This window comes from Falco punctatus (assembly GCF_963210335.1).
Source record: "Falco punctatus genome assembly, chromosome: 3".
Lineage (NCBI taxonomy): Eukaryota > Metazoa > Chordata > Aves > Falconiformes > Falconidae > Falco > Falco punctatus.
In genome coordinates this window covers 581368-600866 of record NC_137582.1, presented here as the reverse complement: position 1 = coordinate 600866, position 19499 = coordinate 581368, and the positions used below count along the sequence as shown (strand labels likewise).

The following is a 19499-nucleotide window of genomic DNA, read 5'->3' as shown; positions in this document are numbered from 1 at the left end:
GGAGCAAACCGGGGCTGTAAAGGCTGAGGGGGCAGGTGGGCGGGGGTGCACGGGGGCGCGGGGGGGGCAGGTGGTCGGAGGAGGCAGGGGGGCGGGGGACACGGGGGGGGCAGGGGGGCGGTGCGTGGGGGGCGCACGGAGTGAGCGGGGGGGGGGGCTCTCAGGGCAGCAACAGTTTTGGGGAGGGATGGGGGTGGGGGTGTGGGCAGAGGGGGGCCGGGAGGGGAAGGGGGCTGGAGGCGCAAGACAGAGGCTATAGCGGGGGGGGAGGGCGGCAGGGGGCCGCAGGGGCAACACCCCACGGGGCCGTGGGCACGCCCGTGGCCGGCGGCGGGCCCGGCCCGGCCCCGGAAGGCGGGTTCATTTCCGGCCACGCGGCGCCCCGGAGCGGCTGAGGCGGAGCGGGGCTTCCCCGGGAGCCTGGAAGGCTTTCGGGCCGGGCCGTGCGGCGGCGCGCTGGGCGAGCGGGCGGGCCCGGGCCTCCCCGTCGGGCAGCGGCCGGCCGGGGGGGACGTGGCGGGCCGGCGCTCGGCCGCGGCAGGGAGCGCCTGGTGCCGGCGGCGGGCGGGCTGAGGCGGGAGGACGGCCCGGGCGCGGCGGGGCTGCCGGCGGTTCTCGTCTCCCCGGCAGTGGCGGTGGTCAGCGGGCTGCTCGCGGCGCTGCCTTTTTTTTTACTCGGAGCTGCGCCGCTACCTCAGCGAGGAGGCGAGGAGCGGCGGCGGGGCCCGGGAGGGGGGTCGGCCCGCGGCGCCCTGCCGCCCCCCGCCGCGTCCGGGTGCCCGGGCAGCCGCTGCAGCCGCCGCAGCTCTGCGCGGGGCTTTGTCTTTCCCCCAGTCGCCGGCCGGGGCCGTGGCAGCGGGCTGGGGCCGCAGGGGCTGCCTTGGGGCCTGCGGTAACGCTGTCGCAGGGGGGCGGCTCAGGAGCCTCTTGAGCCCCTGCGAGCGGGCATGACAAAAAAGAAAGCCGGCGGCGGAAATTCCCCCCCACCCCCGCGGCTGCTGTCTTTCTGTAAAAAGTATTCCAAAGGGCAAGCGCGAGGAATTGCTGGTGCCTCGTGGTTACGCAGCCAGGCCTGCTGGGCGCTTGAACCAGCGTGTCCAGTCAGGTAGCATTATTTTTCTAGTTTGTAAATGGGCCTGAGGTTTAAACCCCCTTACCTTTCTGTACGGCAGTGTGCTTGGTCAGAGAGCTCAGTCGCACTGACAGAGCTGGCACAGAGTTCCCTTGGGACTCCAGACTTGACTGTCTTGTTGAAAGGCTCGAGAGCCTGCTTTGGAAGTCACTTGGCAAGGCACAGCTTTGCCATGGTTTTGGTACTTGAATTCTGACTGTAATGCCACTGCCATGTGTGGCCACTATGAGGTTCATGGTGTTACCGAAATCTCGGAGAAATCTCGGAGTGAAGAACTTATCGACACCAATGTGATGTAGATAAGCAGACATGTCTTTATTGACGGCCGGGTGCGCGAGTGAGTCCTCTCACAGTCAACACGCACCAAGTTTCAAAATCAGACACCATATATAGAACTTATTCATACATATTCATTAAGTATTCATGCAGAAACATAATATTTCCGGAAAGTCATTAACATATTCTCCTCCCATATTCGATTCTGCGCAGTAAAGTTCAGAAAGGTCCAGAAATGGGTCTGGGGTACCATTTGGGTAGGTGGTATATGAGTCGGTGGTCGCGATCTCCCCCTGCCGGAATTACCTTTTACTAAAGTTCACGGTTTCTTGGCAGGTAACTACAAGCTGTTCCGGTTGACTCTCCCCAGTTCCCATTAATCTCATATTCTGACATTTCAATACACTTTCTACATACAGAAGACTAGTCAAATACAAAGAAACCTTTCAAACCCTAAATTTGTTACCTAAATTTTAAACAATGATTCTAGCCTATTCTTCTGGCCTTGGTACGGGACTGTACAAAGGATTTCATAACAGCTTTTACTGTGCAAGTGTAAGTTTCATTAAAATATATTTCTTATCCCTCTATATTTCTATTAAAATTATAAAATCAAATAAAGTCAATCAATCTTAACTTATTAGCAAATTTGTAACAATGGGAACAAGGGATGGCTGATTTCAGAGCGTTTTAAACACCACAAACTCTTGAAGAGCTTATAGGATGCCAACCTATTACGGATAGCTGGCAGATGAGGCAAGCTCCTGTTTGTTGTAGTCGGTACTTTTGCAAGGCAAGTCTTTGCCTAGTCCAGGGGTCCTCAAACTATGGCCCGTGGCCGGATACGGCCCCCCAGGGTCCTCAGTCCGGGCCCCGGTATTTACAGGCCCCCCCGTCGGGGGTTGGGGGGGGGAACCAGGCAGCCGCAGATGACTGCCTGCCACTTCACGCGCGTGCCGGCCCTCTGGTTAAAACGTGTGAGGACCCCTGGCCTAGTCCCTCTGAAACTGCGACAAGGACTCGTGGCTGCATTTCAGGAGCAAAGCTGCCGACTGAACGGGCTTTTCCTACTAGAAATCAAGCAGCTGTTCTGGCAAAACTTGACTGGTTGCATCTTTAAACCCTAGGAGGCCGACTGTCCTGGTTTCAGCTGGGATGGAGTTAATTTTCTTCTTGGTGGGTAGTCAAGTGCTGTGTTTTGGCTGTGATGTGAGAACAATGCTGCTAACCACACTGATTGTTTTTAGTTATTATTGCTGGGTGATGTTTATACTAAGTCAAGGACTTGTGGGTTCCTTGGGCCCTGCCAACCAGAGGGCTGGGGGGGGCACAGGACACTGGGAGGGGACACAGCCAGGACAGCTGCCCTGAAGCAGCCAAAGAGGTATTCCATGCCATGGGACGTCATGCTCGGTATAGAAACTTGGAGGGTTAGCTGGGGGGATATCGTTGGTCGGGGACTGGCTGGGCATCGGTCAGCAGGTGGTGAGCAGTTGTACTGTGCGTGGCTTGGTCTTGGTGGTTTGTTTTTTTCCTTTTCCCTTCCTTTGGATTTTACCCGTTTCTGCCCACCTCTCCGTCCTAATTGTTCTTACTGTTACCACTGTTGTCCTTATCTCTTTATTCTGTTTAAATTATTAAATTGTTCTTACCTCAACCCTCGAGGTTTGCATGCCTTTCTGATTCTCCTCCCCACCTCTCCGGGTGGTGGGTGGGTGGGGGTGAGCGAGCGGCTGGGTGGTGTTTGGTTGCCAGCCGTGGTTAAACCACGACAGTCTATTTTTTGGAGCCCAACGTGGGGCATCGAAGGGTTGAGATAACGACAGGTCTAATCGGACTGTGTTAGATTAAATTGTTTGCAGTATGCATTGTATTAAATTAATAGTAATTGGCTACAATGCTGGCTTATCTGTTTTTGAGTTTGCTGCCCAATCGCTGAATCCTGGTAGGCTGACAGATGGGACAAGCTGCTTAGAGGAATGAGCCTCTCTCCAGGGAAGGCTCCATGACAGTATTTCCCTTGTTTGCTTATAGGACAGTTGCATGGAATAGGGTTTTAGGCTTTAAAAAGGTTAGGATACAGCCCATCCCCTACTTCCCTCTACTTCCCTGATCCAGTTATCCTCTTAAAGGAATTGGAATGGTGTGCCACTGCTGGCTCTTGGGGGAAAAAAAAATAATTTGTGACTGTTTTCTAGTGCTGCATTACTTTTTAGGTGCTTGTACATTTGTTTTGGTGTCCCATTCCCCTACCCTGTGGTTCATCCTAGTATCTTCTCATATTGAGTTGAGGCCGACCAAGGTGTCCCTCACCACTGCTCCTTTCGCTATAGGAGCAGGCAGATAGGGCAAGTAAGAAGCAGCGGTAAAAGTGCCGAGCAGAGGATTTGGTTCTCCCTTTCCCAGCCATCCCTTTGATTTGCTTTGTGACTTATTCCATGGTCCTTTATTACCTCTTCTTTAAGAAAAGATAGGTATTAACCACACTGCCGTAACGTGAGTTTTAATTAACCCACAGCTGAACAAAGCAGACCAGACCCCGCACAGATAGTTCTGTCATTCATTGGCATGCTTCACTGGCATGCTTTAGGCGGGTAAAATAGGAGGTTTACCCGGAGACCTTCCTTCCCTAGTTGTTCAGCCTCTGGCACCACCACCTATCCATCGCCCGCCTCAGTCCTACCTTTCTTTTCAGGGTTGTGCAGATTATCAAGGCATATAGGTTGTGTGAGGTCTTGATTTTCGAGCCTTGCTTCTTTGGAGGAGATGCCCTTGTCTGCACAAGGGGTGAGGCATGTGTCACTGTAGATGTCCACCAAGAGCTGGACACCTGGCCATCCTGACATGAGGTGTCTTGAAATAGATCTGTATCAGTCATGCCAGTCTATACATGTGCAAGGTATTAGGAAGAGCTATAAGAAAGCAAATGCAGCGTAGTCGTGTATTCTGCACATACACACCACACACCGTGGTGTTCTAAAGCAGCCTTCTGCTTTCAGCCTCCCAGGCAACGTTACTTTACAGGACTGTGCCTTTTTGTGATGGTTCCCAGGCTCCTTCAGTCTCTTACTGAGCCCTTCTTTTATGGATGGATGTTTTTTCTATCGTAGGTGATGATCAGGGCTTGTATGTAAATCTGGAGTTTGACAGGTAATCTCAGTGGAGCAACAGTAGTGGGTAACAGGTAAACTGAAGCCAGGAAAAGGCAAGAGCACGCCGGCAGTTTCAGGCAGTGAGGCTGTAAAGAGGCTGTGTAAGGACACTGGTGGTGACTAATATGTTGTCCTCTCCAGATGCAGACTTGTGGGGTTTGCAGCAAAACAAAATAGCACGTCAGCACAGGATACAGATGCATTTCCACAAGTCATGACGAAATGAGCTGGTTTGCCTTTACAATTCATTTATCAAATCACTTCCTGTTCCCATTTTGAGGCTAGAGGCTAATGATTGATAAGTATCACTTCAGGAACACTACATGGTGCTCAGCTCAAATGATGTTCAGTTAAAAAGCAAAACAAACAAACAAACCCCACCCCCACAAAACCTGAAGAGGTGTGTGTTTTGGCTTGAAGAGTATTAAGCAACCTGGGAGGGCAGCTGAAAACACTTTGCGTATGCCAAAGCAAACCAGAATTTTTGTTGCCAGTTTGGATTTGGGGAGTATACAGAGATGTTCATACAACGAATCAGTCCTCAGTTCAGAACTTAGATGCTCATTTGCCTGGGGGGGTGACCCTCCTATACTTTTTTTTATTTAATCAGTGAAAACTGCTAGCTGGGAATTGATTTGGGGGTCGGATCCAGAAACACCTTTCTCTGAAAGGCAGCAGTAACAGCAGTTCAGTAGAAAGGATAAACAGCTTACAGGTGTCTCCTGACACTGAGTATTGGTCTAGGGCCCAGATTACTAGAAATGCTGTCCTTCCAGGCTTTCGTAATAATCTAAACGTTTCTATAGGTATTCTATTAATTAGGATACGAGGGGTGTTTATTGACCATTGAGAAATAATTCCAATGTTTGTCAGTCTTGCTGTGTTGTTGGCCGCTTCAGCTTGCTGGAATTTGCCACTTTTAGTTTGAGGGCAGAACTCTGTGGTTCTTGTGCCTATTCCAAGAATTCACGAGGGAGAATAAAAGGCTGTGTGTTGTTCTGGGGTGGTTTTTTTTTTTTTGTTTGGTTTGGTGGGCTTTTTTGGTTGTGATTTTTTGTTTTGTTTTTTAAAACAACAACCGCCTCAGACACACTGTCATGTCTTAGTCACCTCCTCGTTTGCTAGTTCTGTGCAAACGTGCTGCATTAAAATGACAGTCTCTCTCGGTCTGCCCTTACGGAGCCAAGGCAGTTACGGCTGTGATTCCAAAGAGAGGCTATGTCCTTTATTTCATTTGTTTCCTATTGGCTGTAACAGAGTCACTGGACAGCACTGAAGGATGCTTTACTCAATGTTCTGTCCTGTTTTTATTTACCCGATTGCCTTAACGGCACAGAAACCATTAGGAACAGCCTTCAGCAATAAGTATTTAGACCCTGTTCAGAGCTTTGAGCACAGCCATGTGAGTTATCTGCTCTGTTTCTCTGTGCTGCTTCAGATTTAAGTTTTTAGAGTAAATGTGGAGTGTGATCAAGTACATTTCGGAGCAATTTGCAGGCACTGCTTTTGGAGCCCGTCACAAACTGCCAATGTGAAATAACGCCTCCTGCGCTGCTCATCTGCACGGGAAGCTGTGGGAGCAGCACTAAGCGAGGGCTTGAGGCTTCTACTTCTCGCCTACAGGTAACAAGCCTGGCCCCGACCAGGGACTGGGGCTCAGTGGAGGAGTTTTCCCTGCCTGCCGCGTCCAGTTCCCTCCCTTAGCCTCTGGGGAGGGACGGTTTCTGCAGCTCCCTCTGTGCTGATGCTGCAGGCAGCAGCTGAACCAGCCGCGGGCTGGAGCCTATGAAGAGGGTCGGAGAAGCGTACCAAGTTTTCCGATGTCCCATCCTAAGCTAGGTGCTCCCTTGTTTTCAGACCAAGGGCTCTGGGGATCTGTGCTGAACTCTTTCCAGTTTATTGAGCCTCCTGTGACCAGATGTGGTGATGACCCCGCTTTATTGAGAGGAAGGATGTCTGATGTTAACTCCTCATGTCCAGTGGAAGCCTGTGGGAGTTAACATGGGCATAGAGAGTTCTTTAATCCAGTGCTTGGTGGCACCAACTGCTTTAATTTTGACTTCAATGAGACAGGCACTTGGAATGCAAACTGCAGAGATGTTCCACTTACAAGCAAAGCATTTGGCGTTTTCACTTTTTAAAAAAACTGAACAGGCAGTATAAATAAAGGAAGCAAGCTGAACTGTAAAAAAAAGAAAATAAAATAAAAATCAGTGAAGCTATCAAGGAACTGTGTGTACCCTCTAGAACAGGGGTCCTGAAACTTTTTTAAACAGGGGGCTGGCGTGCAGATGAAGTGGCAGGCAGATTCTGCGGCTGCTTGGTTCCCCCCCCAACCCCTGGCGGGGCGGGGGGGTGTGTGTCTGTAAATACCGGGGGCCGGACTGAGGACCCTGGGGGGCTGTATCTGGCCTGCGGGCCGTAGTTTGAGGACTCCTGCTGTAGAAATTCCGTTAGCTAACATACCAATGGGTGAGATTTGTGCATTTTTCTTGGTGGAAAAATATTTCTGCCCTGTGAGCCTTGAGGATGGCTCTGATAGCAGGGAGAGGCAGTTTCTATCACTGTGCAGAAGGGTGAAGCTTCTGCTTTCCTGGCTGGGTTTGGTGGTGCTGTCAATGGTGATTGTGTGGCTCTACCAAGATCAGTCATTTGAAATGTTGCCACTTGTTATGTATAATTGGTGGCTCTGGTCTGGTGGGAAGCTAGATCTGCCCTTCATGCTGTGTGACAGGCCATCAAGACCATGTGTCAGGCTGGTTATGCCTTTACTGGTGGCTATAGACAAATAGAAGATCAGAGGGCAAGTGCTGCTCCTCACATTCACTCTTTCCACCTTTTTGCAGGCTCCATGAGAGAGCACCTAGATGTGTTTGAAGCGTCTGGGAATGAAGCAGACATGGCTTTGCCACCTCCATCAGGATCTCGGAAGGGGAAAATAGCAAGAGAAGCTACCAAAGCCCCAGCAGAATTGGGACAGGGGAGATGGGAGCCCTCAGTAGGGTTGGACATTTGGGAATTGTGTGCCAGACAAGTACAGAATAAATGCTACATGTGAAGCAAAGACGCCGTAAGGTGAGGAGTGTGTGAAGGGCGTGTTTGTATGAGAAAGAGCAGTCTGAAGGCACAAAAGGAAAATTGGTTGAACACAGGGATAAAATAAATGAAAACATAAAGCAAAAGCAAGAAAACAAAAGTAGTAGGTAATGTTTATTTGGAGGGGAGTGTGTGTGTGTGTGTGTAAATCCCAAGCCTTAGGAATAGCCTGACATTTCTAAAAAAACCACCCCCAAAAAGGGCAGGCGGGGGGGAGAAAAAAAAGAGACTGGTCTAGGAGAAACATGTAAGAACAGGGAAAGAACCTGGAAAGGGCATGAGGTTTAACGAAACTTTGAGTTGCCACTAGCAGCAGGGATGTCCACTGTTAGCCTGTATAAATGTGTGATCTAGTAGTGACACGGCCGCTCCTCTTTCTCCTCTCGGTCCCTGTGCTCCCCTAATACATCTGCCTAGTCTGGGCTCTGGTCCTACCCCATTGCCAGGGTGTTTGCGCTGTGGCCAGGCTGAAGGGTCCTTGGTTTCTATTGTGCTTGTGGCGGTTCGCTGCAGTACAAATAATGGATATAAGCTAATTATTAATGTAAGCTATGTTGTCGTAGGGAGGCTGAGTGGAAGAGGAAATTCACTTATAAAGGTTTTCAAAGGAAGGATTTACCAAAGAGCTTTCTCTGTTGATGTGTTCTGTACCTTGGAAATGGAGACTGACTGTTAAAGAAAACCTCGAGTAAAACAAGAATAAAAGAAAAACAACTAAGAGGTTACTGTGCCATGTGCACACTACTGCCAAACAAAGAACTTCAGACTTGATGACAGAGCTGTATATAAGCTTGCATGATGAAATCTGAAGCTGGATAAACACAGCTTGGTTTTCATTTATAGTTTAGGGCCCGTAATCTGTCCAGCATCATAAAGATCTTAAAGCTGAGCCAAGTTTTACGAGACCTTGGGTGAGTTATAGTTTCTGATGGAAACCATGCAAAAAAAGATGGGCTTTCATGCCAAAGCAGACAAAAGTTAGGGTTCTGACTGTGTTATGCTTCAAGTTTCAGAATTAAAGTCTAAGCTCAAAGTAAAATAAAACTGGGGCACTTCTGGCCAACAGACGAAAAAGTTAACTGTAGCTGCTGCCTGCTTGCTGCTTTGTTTTGTTGTTTTTTTTTCTTTTTTTTGTTTTTGTTGTTGTTGTTGTTGTGACAATCTGTAGTCTGCCTTTGTGGGGTTTTTTTTGTACTTCCCACGTTGTCAGAAATGAAAATGGAATACAGATTCGGTTCTGCCTTTTATTTTCTTGCTGACAAACATCTGGAGACTCAGCTTCTATAATAACGAAGCCTTAGCAAGTAGGTCTTGCTCCACAGTGTCTCTTGGGAGTGGTTATGTTACTACTGGCTCTGCTCTAGAGGAGGAAGACAGCTCAACTTGTGTTTTCCCGTTGCAGATGTTGTCCTGGAGAAGGCCATGCATAAGTGCATTCTGAAGCCGTTGAGGAGCCATATTGAAGCGATGTTGAAAGAGTTCCAGATGGTTCTTGGAAACAACCGAAGGAAAACCTTCAGGTGGTGCAGCAGAGGAATCCTCAGGAACTGGGCGTGTTTGTTCCAACACCAGATTACGTGGATGTTGAAAGTTTGTGACCCCGCAGAAAATTTATTCGCCTGAAAAGAAAGCCATACTGCTGCTGAGAGTTTGCAAATTGATTTATACTGTTATGGAGAATAACTCGGGTATGGTGCTTCTTGTGGTTCAAGGTCATTGTTTTTCTAAACCTGGGGTTGTGTTTTGGTGGAGGAAATGAGACCACCTGATTCTGCAGCTTTGTCTCGTTCTCCTGGAGCTCTTGTAGCATCTCCTTGCCCTTTTGAGAGGGATTCTTCCTCTCTGCTTCCTTCCTGATCTCTCTGCATCTGGCAGCACATCTTACACATTCAGTGTGAAGCAGAGTTGTGAAGCAGCTTAAGCCCCCCCCCCCAACCACCAGCTTTGCTTGAGTGTAGGCATTTGAATTTGGCTGTCAGAAAGGCTGTCCTGTACGCCTAGAATTTGACACTGGTTCTAAATTAGTATTTTGCTGGAAATCGTAATAAAGGATACACCCAGTATCTAGCTGTAGTAATTCAGCAGTGTGTATGCAATATGACAATTACAAGGGCTCTGTGTCAATGGCTGGGGGAAAGCAGCCCCTGATCCAGTGTTTTGGGTTTGCTGTGCCTCTGAATGTTCTCGTTGGACAATTTCTTTGTGTTTTCGCAAGAGAAATAACATCTCTTTCTACACTGTAGCAGGAGTCCCAAAGTGACCTTGAAACCTAGATGGTGAAATGAAACTGACGTGCGGAAAGCAGACTCCACAATCTGTAAGATTGTAAAGTAGGTATGTTTATTCAGCGCTGGGCAGCACGGGGGAGTAGTCCCGCCAAAACCGTGTGCGCCTGATACGAAAACTCGCTCTGTTTTTATAAGACAACTCATTACATATTCATAATATGATGTAATACGCCTATACATATGCATTACCTATCCCCGCTTTGTATTAAAATTAGTTCTGCAAGTCATTTCCATATCTCTCTCCCGACTGAGTTTGCGCAGTGTCCCCTGGTGGTGGTCGTCAGGGGTCCTGAGGATGAAGGCAGGTGAGTCTTCCTCGTGACCCCCACATCTGGCGCAGGCTCAGTAACGTCCTGCTCTTTGTCCAAACCGCAGAACCAGCTTTGGCTTGTTCTTGCAAGGTTGTAATCTTTCTTTGGACTTATATGGTCATAAAGCTGGACTTATATGGTCATGAAGCCCTTTACTCCCGTACACCTTATCACAGTACCCAAGCAAACCGTGTAAGATTTGGCAAACAGCTTAAATTTTGCAATTTTTACCCTAAACAGCTAAACAGACTATTACAATTGTTAAACTCTACCCTATCTCTTACCCACCCCCCTTCTCTCAGTCCCCCCTTTTCAAAGAAATTAGTAAATTCTTTTACTCAGACTCGAAGTATTGATTAGATTCTAATTTTTGTCGCAGTTGATTTCTCTTCCATTCGCTATAGGAATTTCCAGTTCCCTTAAAACACCAAAATCCACAACGGACAGCTATACTAATAATTAAAAATAGAAAGACAATTACAATGATCGTTACAAATAATTGTTTTAACCATGTTAGATTGGGCAACCAGGATGTCAATTTCTCCCATAATTCAAAAAAACTCCAAGAAGTGTTGTCTTGTGTCACTTTATGTAGAATATTTACTTGTTTCCTTATTTCTTGGAGGTCCTCGGTGATTCGCCCGCTCTGATCTGCATACATGCAACAATCTACATTGATCACAGTGCATACCCCTCCTTGAAAGGCTAATAGCAAATCTAAGGCCATACGATTCTGTGATACTATTTTCGATAAGTCAGTAACTTCCTCCTGGAGTGCCAGGAGGGCATCAACTGTTCTATTTTCCACTGTTTCTATTACAGCTGAGATGTTTATTATTGCCTTTTCCAACTCACTAACCCCTAAAAACGGAATGAACCATCGCGCAAAACTGTGGAAACTCGTTGGTCTGTTTATGAGGGGGTTATTTACAACGTTTCGTTTTTTCCTTATGGGGGGTTGTATTAACCTGTCAATGATAGTAATATTGGGGACCAGACCTCCCAGAGTGCATGCTCCTCGCCATCCTATGGGCAAGACTTTATGAGCCGTTGTGCCACACAACCAATACCACCCTGTCCCTTGTGGGGTCGGGAGACCGGTATAGTTCAATTTCAAAAATCCCAAATCTCTACCTGTCATATTTAATGTACGACTTCTGTTACAATTTAGGTGTTCTCCCATAAACAGCCCTTTTCCCGAACTTACCAGGCAGTTATCCCCTAATATGCTGGTCTCTTCAACAGTTATTTTTAGTCCCTGTCTCCACTTAACCTGAGGGTCTGTGCTCCAGATTGTATTTCCCCAAAAGGAGCCGTCTTGGCGGTTCATTAGGGAAACTGGCAGTGGGATGCCTATTAACGGTATCTCATAACCAGCATGTCTTGGTATTTGGGTACAGATCCAGCAATCTGTTTTATTTAAAATTTTGGTGATGTTTTGAATCGCCTGTACATACCAGTTCTCTCGCCAGGCCGCTGTGTCTATCACCTGTAAAATTATCAGAATCATGTTAAATTTAACCCACATCCTATCTTTTTAGCTTGAGCTTTAATGGCCCTTGAATTTCTGATGTCCAAAGCTTTTGTGGCGACTTCTTCACACGGGTATGATGAATCCAGGAATTCTGTTCTTTAATTTTGATTGCTGTGAAGGAGGTGAGGAGTACTTGGTATGGTCCTTCCCACTGTGGTTTCAAGGTTTTTTCTGCAAGAGACTTTACATATACATAATCTCCAGGTTGAATATCATGTACAGGCCCATCCAGACCCCTTCCTCGGGTCCCAATTACATGTTTTCCAATTTTATTGAGCTGTTTGCTCAATGCCACCATATAGGAAGTCATAATTTCGTCCCCAATTTGCATTGATGTCCCCTTTTGTATTCCATAGGGGCGTCCATACAAATTTCAAAAGGGCTCAGTCCTTCCCTTGCCCTCGGTCTTGTCCGTATACGCAAAAGGGCTAAAGGGAGAGACTGAGGCCATGGCAAGTTTGCTTCTTGTCCCAATTTTACAATTTGCTGTTTGATTAAGTGGTTCATTTTCTCCACTTGGCCACTCGACTGAGGGCGATATGGGGTGTGAAGTTGCCAATCTATACCTAAATGGTGGCTGGTTTGTTGCACTATTTTTGAAACAAAGTGTGGTCCTCTGTCAGAGGATATGGTTGCTGGAACCCCAAAACGCGGTATTATTTCTTGTATTAGTATTTTAGTTACCTCCCGAGCCTTGGCAGTTCTGGTTGGGAACGCTTCTGGCCAACCTGAAAAGGTATCAGTTAATACCAGCAAATATCGGTACCCCCCTTTTCTTGGAAGTTCTGTGAAATCAACCTGCCATTGTTGTCCAGGCCCATTACCCTTTCCAATCTGGCCCATTTCTAGTTTGGGAGTATTCTTTGGATTAGTTTGGAGGCAAAGTTCACACTGTTGAGTCACCTGTCTCACTGTGGCATATAAGTTTCTAGCTACAATATCTTTTATCAGATGCTTATACAGAGCCTCCATTCCCCAATGTCTCTTCCTATGTTCTTCCCGTATTAAATGCCACAGTAAATATGAGGGAACAATTAACTTTCCCTGTGGGGTATAAGCCCATCCCTCTTCATTATACGACCCTGCTAAGTCTGAAATGAGTTTCTGATCTTCCTTAGTATATTTTGGTTTATCTTGTAGGGAAATATGCCTATCGGGAATTAAAGCCCCTGCCACTCTTATTTTCATTTTGGCCACTTGTTTTGCCTCTCTATCCGCCAGTTCATTCCCTTTTTCCAAATCTGAGCTCACTCTCTGGTGTGCCTTAATATGCACAATTGCCACTTTCTCAGGGAGTTGAACAGCTTCTAGTAACTTCAGAATTTCTTCTGCATGTTTGATATTTTTCCCTTGGGAGTTCAATAAACCTCTTTCTTTCCAAATTGCTCCATGTGCGTGTACAACTCCAAAAGCATATTTTGAGTCTGTGTAAATGTTTACAGTTTTGCCCTGAGCCAACTTCAGAGCTCGAGTTAGGGCAATTATTTCTGCCTTTTGTGCGGAGGTGTTCATGGGCAAAGGTCCTGACTCTATTACCTCTTGACTGGTGGTGATGGCGTATCCAGCGTGTCGATTGCCATTCAGGACATAGCTGCTCCCGTCTGTGAACCAGTTTTCTCCATTTTCTATGGGGCTATCCTTTAAGTCTGGGCGACTTGCGTATGTCGCTTCAATAGTTTCTAGGCAGTCATGATGCACTGGCTCTCCTGTGTTTCCACTGAGAAAAGAAGCTGGGTTGACAATGTTAGTAACCACGATTTCCACATCATCCTGTTCCACTATTACAGCTTGATATCGCAGGAATCTTTGTGGAGATAGCCAGTGTCCACCCTTTGCTTCCAATACTGCCGACACTGCATGAGACACAAAAACAGTCATTTTCTGGCCCAGGGTGAATTTTCGGGCTTCCTGTATATTTAGTATCACAGCCGCAACTGCCCTTAGGCATCCAGGCCAGCCCTTTGCAGTCGCGTCTAACTGTTTAGAGAGGTAGCCAACTGCCCGACGATACGGACCTAGCTCCTGTGCCAATATTCCTAGGGCAATGCCCTGTTTCTCATGAGAGAAAAGGAGAAACGGCTTACCCACATCCGGGAGTCCTAAGGCCGGGGCTGACATCAGAGCCTTCTTTAGTTGTTCAAAAGCTTGTTCGGCCTCTTTATTCCATTCGAGGTGTTTCTTCTCAGTCGCTGTCAGCGCATATAATGGTTTAACAAGCAGTCCATAATTGTAGATCCACAATCGACACCACCCTGTCATTCCCAGAAAGGTTCGCAATTCCTTTACCATCTGGGGTTTTTTAGTTTGGCATATCACCTCTTTGCGGGCCTGCCCCAAAGTTCTCTGTCCCGCACTGATTTCATAGCCCAAATAATTCACTTTACGCTGCATTACCTGAGCCTTCTTCCTAGACACCCTGTATCCTTGAAGCCCTAAGAAATTCAACAGACTCACCGTCCATGCCATACAATCTTCCTCTGTGTTGGTAGCGATCAGAATGTCATCCACATACTGTAACAATTTTCCTTTCTCGGACGGGGCTTCCCAGGATTCCAGGTCTCTCGCAAGCTGATTGCCGAAAATGGTAGGACTATTCTTAAACCCTTGCGGCAACACCGTCCAAGTGAGCTGGGTCCTTCGACCACTTTTAGGATTTTCCCACTCAAATGCAAACAACTTTTGACTGGCTTCGTGGAGAGGGAGGCAAAAGAAAGCATCCTTTAAATCTAGAACAGTAAACCAGATTAATTCAGATGCCAATGCAGTCAGTAGGGTATACGGATTTGCCACGACTGGGTAGAGATCCTCAGTAATCCTGTTCACTGCGCGCAAGTCTTGAACCACCCTATATGACCCATCGGACTTCCGAATAGGTAATATAGGAGTATTGAATTCAGACTCACATTCCTTTAATAGTCCTAGCTGCAAAAATTTTTCTATCACCGGCCGGATTCCTTCCCTGTCCTCTTTCTTTAGAGGATAATGTTTAATTCTTACCGGTCGTTGACCTTCCTTTATCTTAACTTCAACAGGTGGAGCATTTTTCGCTCTTCCAGGCACATCAGTAGCCCAGACTCCTGGATACACTTGGTTCAGAATTTCCTCATCGATTTTCCCTTCTGAGGGGAGACTAGTTAGGACTAGACTTAATGCTTGTGTATATTGTTGATCCTTTACCTCCAAAGTAATTTCCCCTTTTTCAAACGTGATCTTTGCTCCTAATTGTTCCAACAAATCTCTCCCCAAAAGTGCCTTTGGAGAGTTGGGCATATATAAGAACTTGTGGATACCCCATTGCTTTCCCAATTTATACTTTAAAGGTTTGCAAAAATACGCCTTTTCACTTTGGCCAGTTGCTCCCTGTACTACAACGTAATCATCTCCTAAAGGAATTAAGGCTTGATTTAAAACCGAATATGTTGCTCCTGTATCTATCAAAAACTTCACTTGCTGCTGCTTTTCCCCTAGCTTAATTGTAACCAGTGGATCCGCTAGGGTAGATTCCCCAGGTTCCCGTCAGTCTTCTATTACATTGGCTATCTTCACATTCGCTGAGGTTTTCCGACCCCCTTCCCTGTTTCTAGGACATTCCCTTTTCCAATGACCAAAGCCCCTGCATATAGCGCACTGATCCCTTTCCAATCGAGACGAATCTCGCCTACCACCTCTCCGTTCCCCTTTTTCTTGAATGGCAGCTATCAATTTCTTTTGTCCCCGCCGATATTCTTCTTCTCTATTACTAAACACCCTCCACGCTTCATCCAACAATATCTCTAAGTTTCTACCTTCTGTAGAACGCAGCTTTTGAAGTTTTCGCCTTATGTCCCCTGCAGATTGACCCAGGAATAAAGAAACTAATTGCTGGATCCCTACCTCAGACCCAGGGTCTAGCGGCGTGTTACGACGCATCACATCCCTCAGCCGATCCAGGAACTCAGACGGGGACTCAGAAGGAGTTTGCTTAACTGCATATAAAGCTGACCAGTTTATAGTTTTGGGAATTGCTCTCTCCATTCCCTTCGAAACCCATTCCTGATATTCCTGTAATCTTTGCATATGTACCGATCTATTAGCATCCCACTTTGGGTCTTGGAGGGGGAAATGTTCCTTAACATCCCCTCCTGTAATTTTATAATGATCTTCGGCCAAATTTCCTGCTGTTTTCAGAACTAGCTGTTTTTCAGTTTCAGTCAAATATTCCAATAATAATTGTATATCATTCCAATCGGGATTGTGTTGTTTTACGATAAATTGGAAATGCCTGGCTACACTTATCGGGTCACTTCTATAATCCTTTGCAATCTTTCTCCACTCTCCCAAATCAGCAGTGGAGAAAGGCACTTTAATTAGCATTGTTCCACCATCTGGCCCCACCGCCTCTCGGAGGGGTGCTTGTAAAGTAGTCAGGGCAGACTTCTGCCGAGTGTGGGAAGATACAGGGCTATCAGGAGGATTAAAAGCTCCTTCTGAATCCACATCCTTGTCCCGTGCCCGGGGGGGAGGTTTAAACAAGTCATCTAAGTCTTGTTCTGGGGCTTGGTGAACTTTGTCTGCCTTTGTACACCTCTGCCCAATGCTGCAGGAAGAACAGCATCTTTTTAGTTTACTTCTACCCCCTTTATTTTCTCGCTCCAATGCGAGTACCATAGGGTCCTGTGGGGGTATTATCCCACAGTCCCTTTGCCACTCCGGATGGTTTCGCAGAGTGAAAAACATATCTGCATATGATACTTCATCCCATTTCCCTTCTCTTCTCAAGAACAGCATAAGCTGTAACAAAGTATTATAATCCAATGTTCCATTAAATGGCCACTTAACTTCGCCCTCTAACTTATACAATGGCCACCACTGATTACAATATTTAATGAGGGTCTTTTTACTTTCTGTGCTTCCCTTCCCTACAATATCCTTCCAATGGGCGAGTATACAACCCAGAGGACTTTTTTTCAGTATCCCTCCTTGGGTGTTACCCATTTTCAATATACTCTTAAGGGATTTAAACTGACTTTTAAATTCTCTTTTCACGCCTGTCTGCCACACTCTCACTTATTCTCACTCAATTCCACTCTCACGGACGTCCATGCACTCAGAGAAAATCACACACACATCACTTCACACAAACACTATGGTTCGACAAATTCAAATCGGTAGTCTATTCCAAATGCCTTATTGCCATAACCAAAATCAATACCAAAAGAAAGCTAACATAGCATCGCTCCAGTTAACAACCTTCTAGCAGCTGCAAATATCTTGTAAATTACAAGAGGCCCGCTTACCCTTCTCCTGCTTCTCATATACCGGTCATTAGCAGGTCCATCCTGGCTCCCAACAACGGGATACAGCGGTTACCTCAAACTCAGTCGATCTATCCCCGAGATCGCTACCGGCCGCTCTATCGGCCAGCGAGTTTCCCAATTGCAGTCCCAAACTGCAGTCCCAAACCCTACAGGTACCCAACCCACGGGCACTATGCTGCACGCCAGACGTCTCTGCGCGATTTATCAGCAGCCCCAAATGTGCGTACGCTTAAATCCCTTCGTTAAACATACCGTTAAATCCGCAGCTTCAAGAGGCTGTTGTCCACTCCCGCGGTGATCGGCCGGCAGCGGAGACTCCTCCGAGTAAAATGCTCGGGGCGCGCCTAGGAGCGTCCGCTCCGCAGTCGGTCCCGCAGCCGAGTGGAGATCCTCCTGCCTGGCTCGCCAAAACTGACGTGCGGAAAGCAGACTCCACAATCTGTAAGATTGTAAAGTAGGTATGTTTATTCAGCGCTGGGCAGCACGGGGGAGTAGTCCCGCCAAAACCGTGTGCGCCTGATACGAAAACTCGCTCTGTTTTTATAAGACAACTCATTACATATTCATAATATGATGTAATACGCCTATACATATGCATTACCTATCCCCGCTTTGTATTAAAATTAGTTCTGCAAGTCATTTCCATATCTCTCTCCCGACTGAGTTTGCGCAGTGTCCCCTGGTGGTGGTCGTCAGGGGTCCTGAGGATGAAGGCAGGTGAGTCTTCCTCGTGACCCCCACATCTGGCGCAGGCTCAGTAACGTCCTGCTCTTTGTCCAAACCGCAGAACCAGCTTTGGCTTGTTCTTGCAAGGTTGTAATCTTTCTTTGGACTTATATGGTCATAAAGCTGGACTTATATGGTCATGAAGCCCTTTACTCCCGTACACCTTATCACAGTACCCAAGCAAACCGTGTAAGATTTGGCAAACAGCTTAAATTTTGCAATTTTTACCCTAAACAGCTAAACAGACTATTACAATTGTTAAACTCTACCCTATCTCTTACCCACCCCCCTTCTCTCAGAACCACAGACCAGTTAAGACCCGCTTGATTAGTCAGTGGCACAGTTAAAACGCTGTGCTGGACAGCATGAATTCATAGGTGCAGCTCTGTTGCCTGATGTCTTATCATACACTGCTGTGGTAGGTCACGAGCTAAGGTGAAGGAATGCTGGTGGTAGCGGAAGATTTTTTTTCTCTAAGAAAGTATAAGCTGCTGCAGGCGGTTGGCAGTTTTCTTTCGAGCGCTGAATCTGCAGCTGGGCTCTGTGCCAATCAGGATGCTTGCTTTCTTTTGAGATTTGAGGTGAATGGTGAAAGTTTGAGGCTGTAAAAGACCTCCAAGCACTTTGGCAAGTTTTGGGCAGGAGCTTAGACCTGGTTTATTTCTGTGCAAAATCCTGCATTTTAAAATGGATATAGGAATCTTTGCCCAAAGTGATGTAAACTTTGTTTTTTTCTCCATACTGTATTATCACATTGAGTAAGGTATTCCCAACATGCAAAAGAAAAGTACTGAGAGGCTTCTGGTGAACCATTGTACTGAGGGGCTTGGGCTAAGATGCAGCAAATGGGGTTGTCTTGCTTTGTTGTGTAAAGTTTTAAAACGTGGCCTCAGGCCAGCACCTGTTTCCAGTACCTGCTTTGTCCTGTAATCTCAGCCAGATAACAGTGTAATACCTGGAGGTATGTCTTAGCTGGTCTGACTTTCAGTATCAGCCCTTCAGTCCTCTGGAGTTTCGCCACAGTTTAAATTGGCTCCCGATCTTGATGTTTCAAGTGACCATCACACCGCTTCTGCAATGAGGACAGTTTGGCCAGCCCCAGAGATCTAGCCACATAGCGTTTTCTAAAGAGAAAGTTTAAATGCGATAAAAGTAAGAGGAACACATACAGACGTAGGTACAGCAGAGCCTCTGTGTGTTGCGTGCTGTCGTTACCGATGATGCTTCACCAGCTAGTTGGGAGTTACGTGAGGCTTTGCTCACTGGTGTTTTTAACCATGCTCCGTGAAGGAAATGTGCAGAGTTTTCATGTAAAATCTAATAGGCTTTTATATGCAGGCTTCTCTGCTGGGTTTCGGACTCAGGAACTGGTACTTGTGGCTAGATCCTTCCAGAAAGGGGACGTCATCCGTGCATGTATAAAGAAAATGCCCATTGATTTTCTCTTAGCCACTGACAGAAGTGCAGGTGGAGGTCAGGCCAGACTGGCATGGCTACCTCTTGTGAGTTCACCAGTTGAGCTGACGCCAAGGTGAGCCCAGTCTTTAAATTCCCTTGCGTGCTTCAAGGTCTGCGTCATCCAATTTGTGCTCGTTAGAAGTACAGGATGAAGCTGGACGCTGCCCACCAAGTGTCAGATGCTGTTCTCTTTGCTGCACATCTGTAACGAGAGGCTCTTAAGTAATAC

General features: G+C 47.0%; 2 protein-coding genes across 9 annotated transcripts in view; one reads left to right on the top strand and one right to left on the bottom strand.

The window, feature by feature from the left end:
* The first annotated feature begins 259 nt into the window (after positions 1-259).
* Positions 260-19499, top strand: part of LOC308059909 (N-alpha-acetyltransferase 20-like) — a 28595-nt gene continuing 9355 nt past the window's right edge. For 5 of the 8 annotated variants that reach the window (XR_013926495.1, XR_013926496.1, XR_013926497.1 and 2 more), the window contains exon 1: positions 6461-9344. The gene's annotated coding sequence lies outside the window, so the exon portion shown is untranslated. Of the gene's footprint in view, positions 461-6460; positions 9345-18116; positions 19344-19499 lie in introns of those variants that run through there. The other 3 variants (XR_013926494.1, XR_013926500.1, XR_013926501.1) reach the window with 3 other exon arrangements.
* LOC308059898 (uncharacterized protein) lies at positions 15265-17581 on the bottom strand. The gene is made up of 2 exons (XM_080377882.1): positions 17339-17581; positions 15265-16559 (listed from the first exon to the last, which is right to left on the bottom strand). Exon 2 carries the CDS (start codon positions 16554-16556, stop codon positions 15306-15308), a length of 1251 nt encoding a protein of 416 aa, XP_080234008.1. The 5' UTR covers positions 16557-16559; positions 17339-17581; the 3' UTR covers positions 15265-15305.

Coding starts and splice junctions, on each gene's coding strand:
- LOC308059898 (XM_080377882.1), bottom strand. CDS start 16,556: ATGCTGTTCTTGAGAAGAGAAGGGAAATGGGATGAAGTATCATATGCA.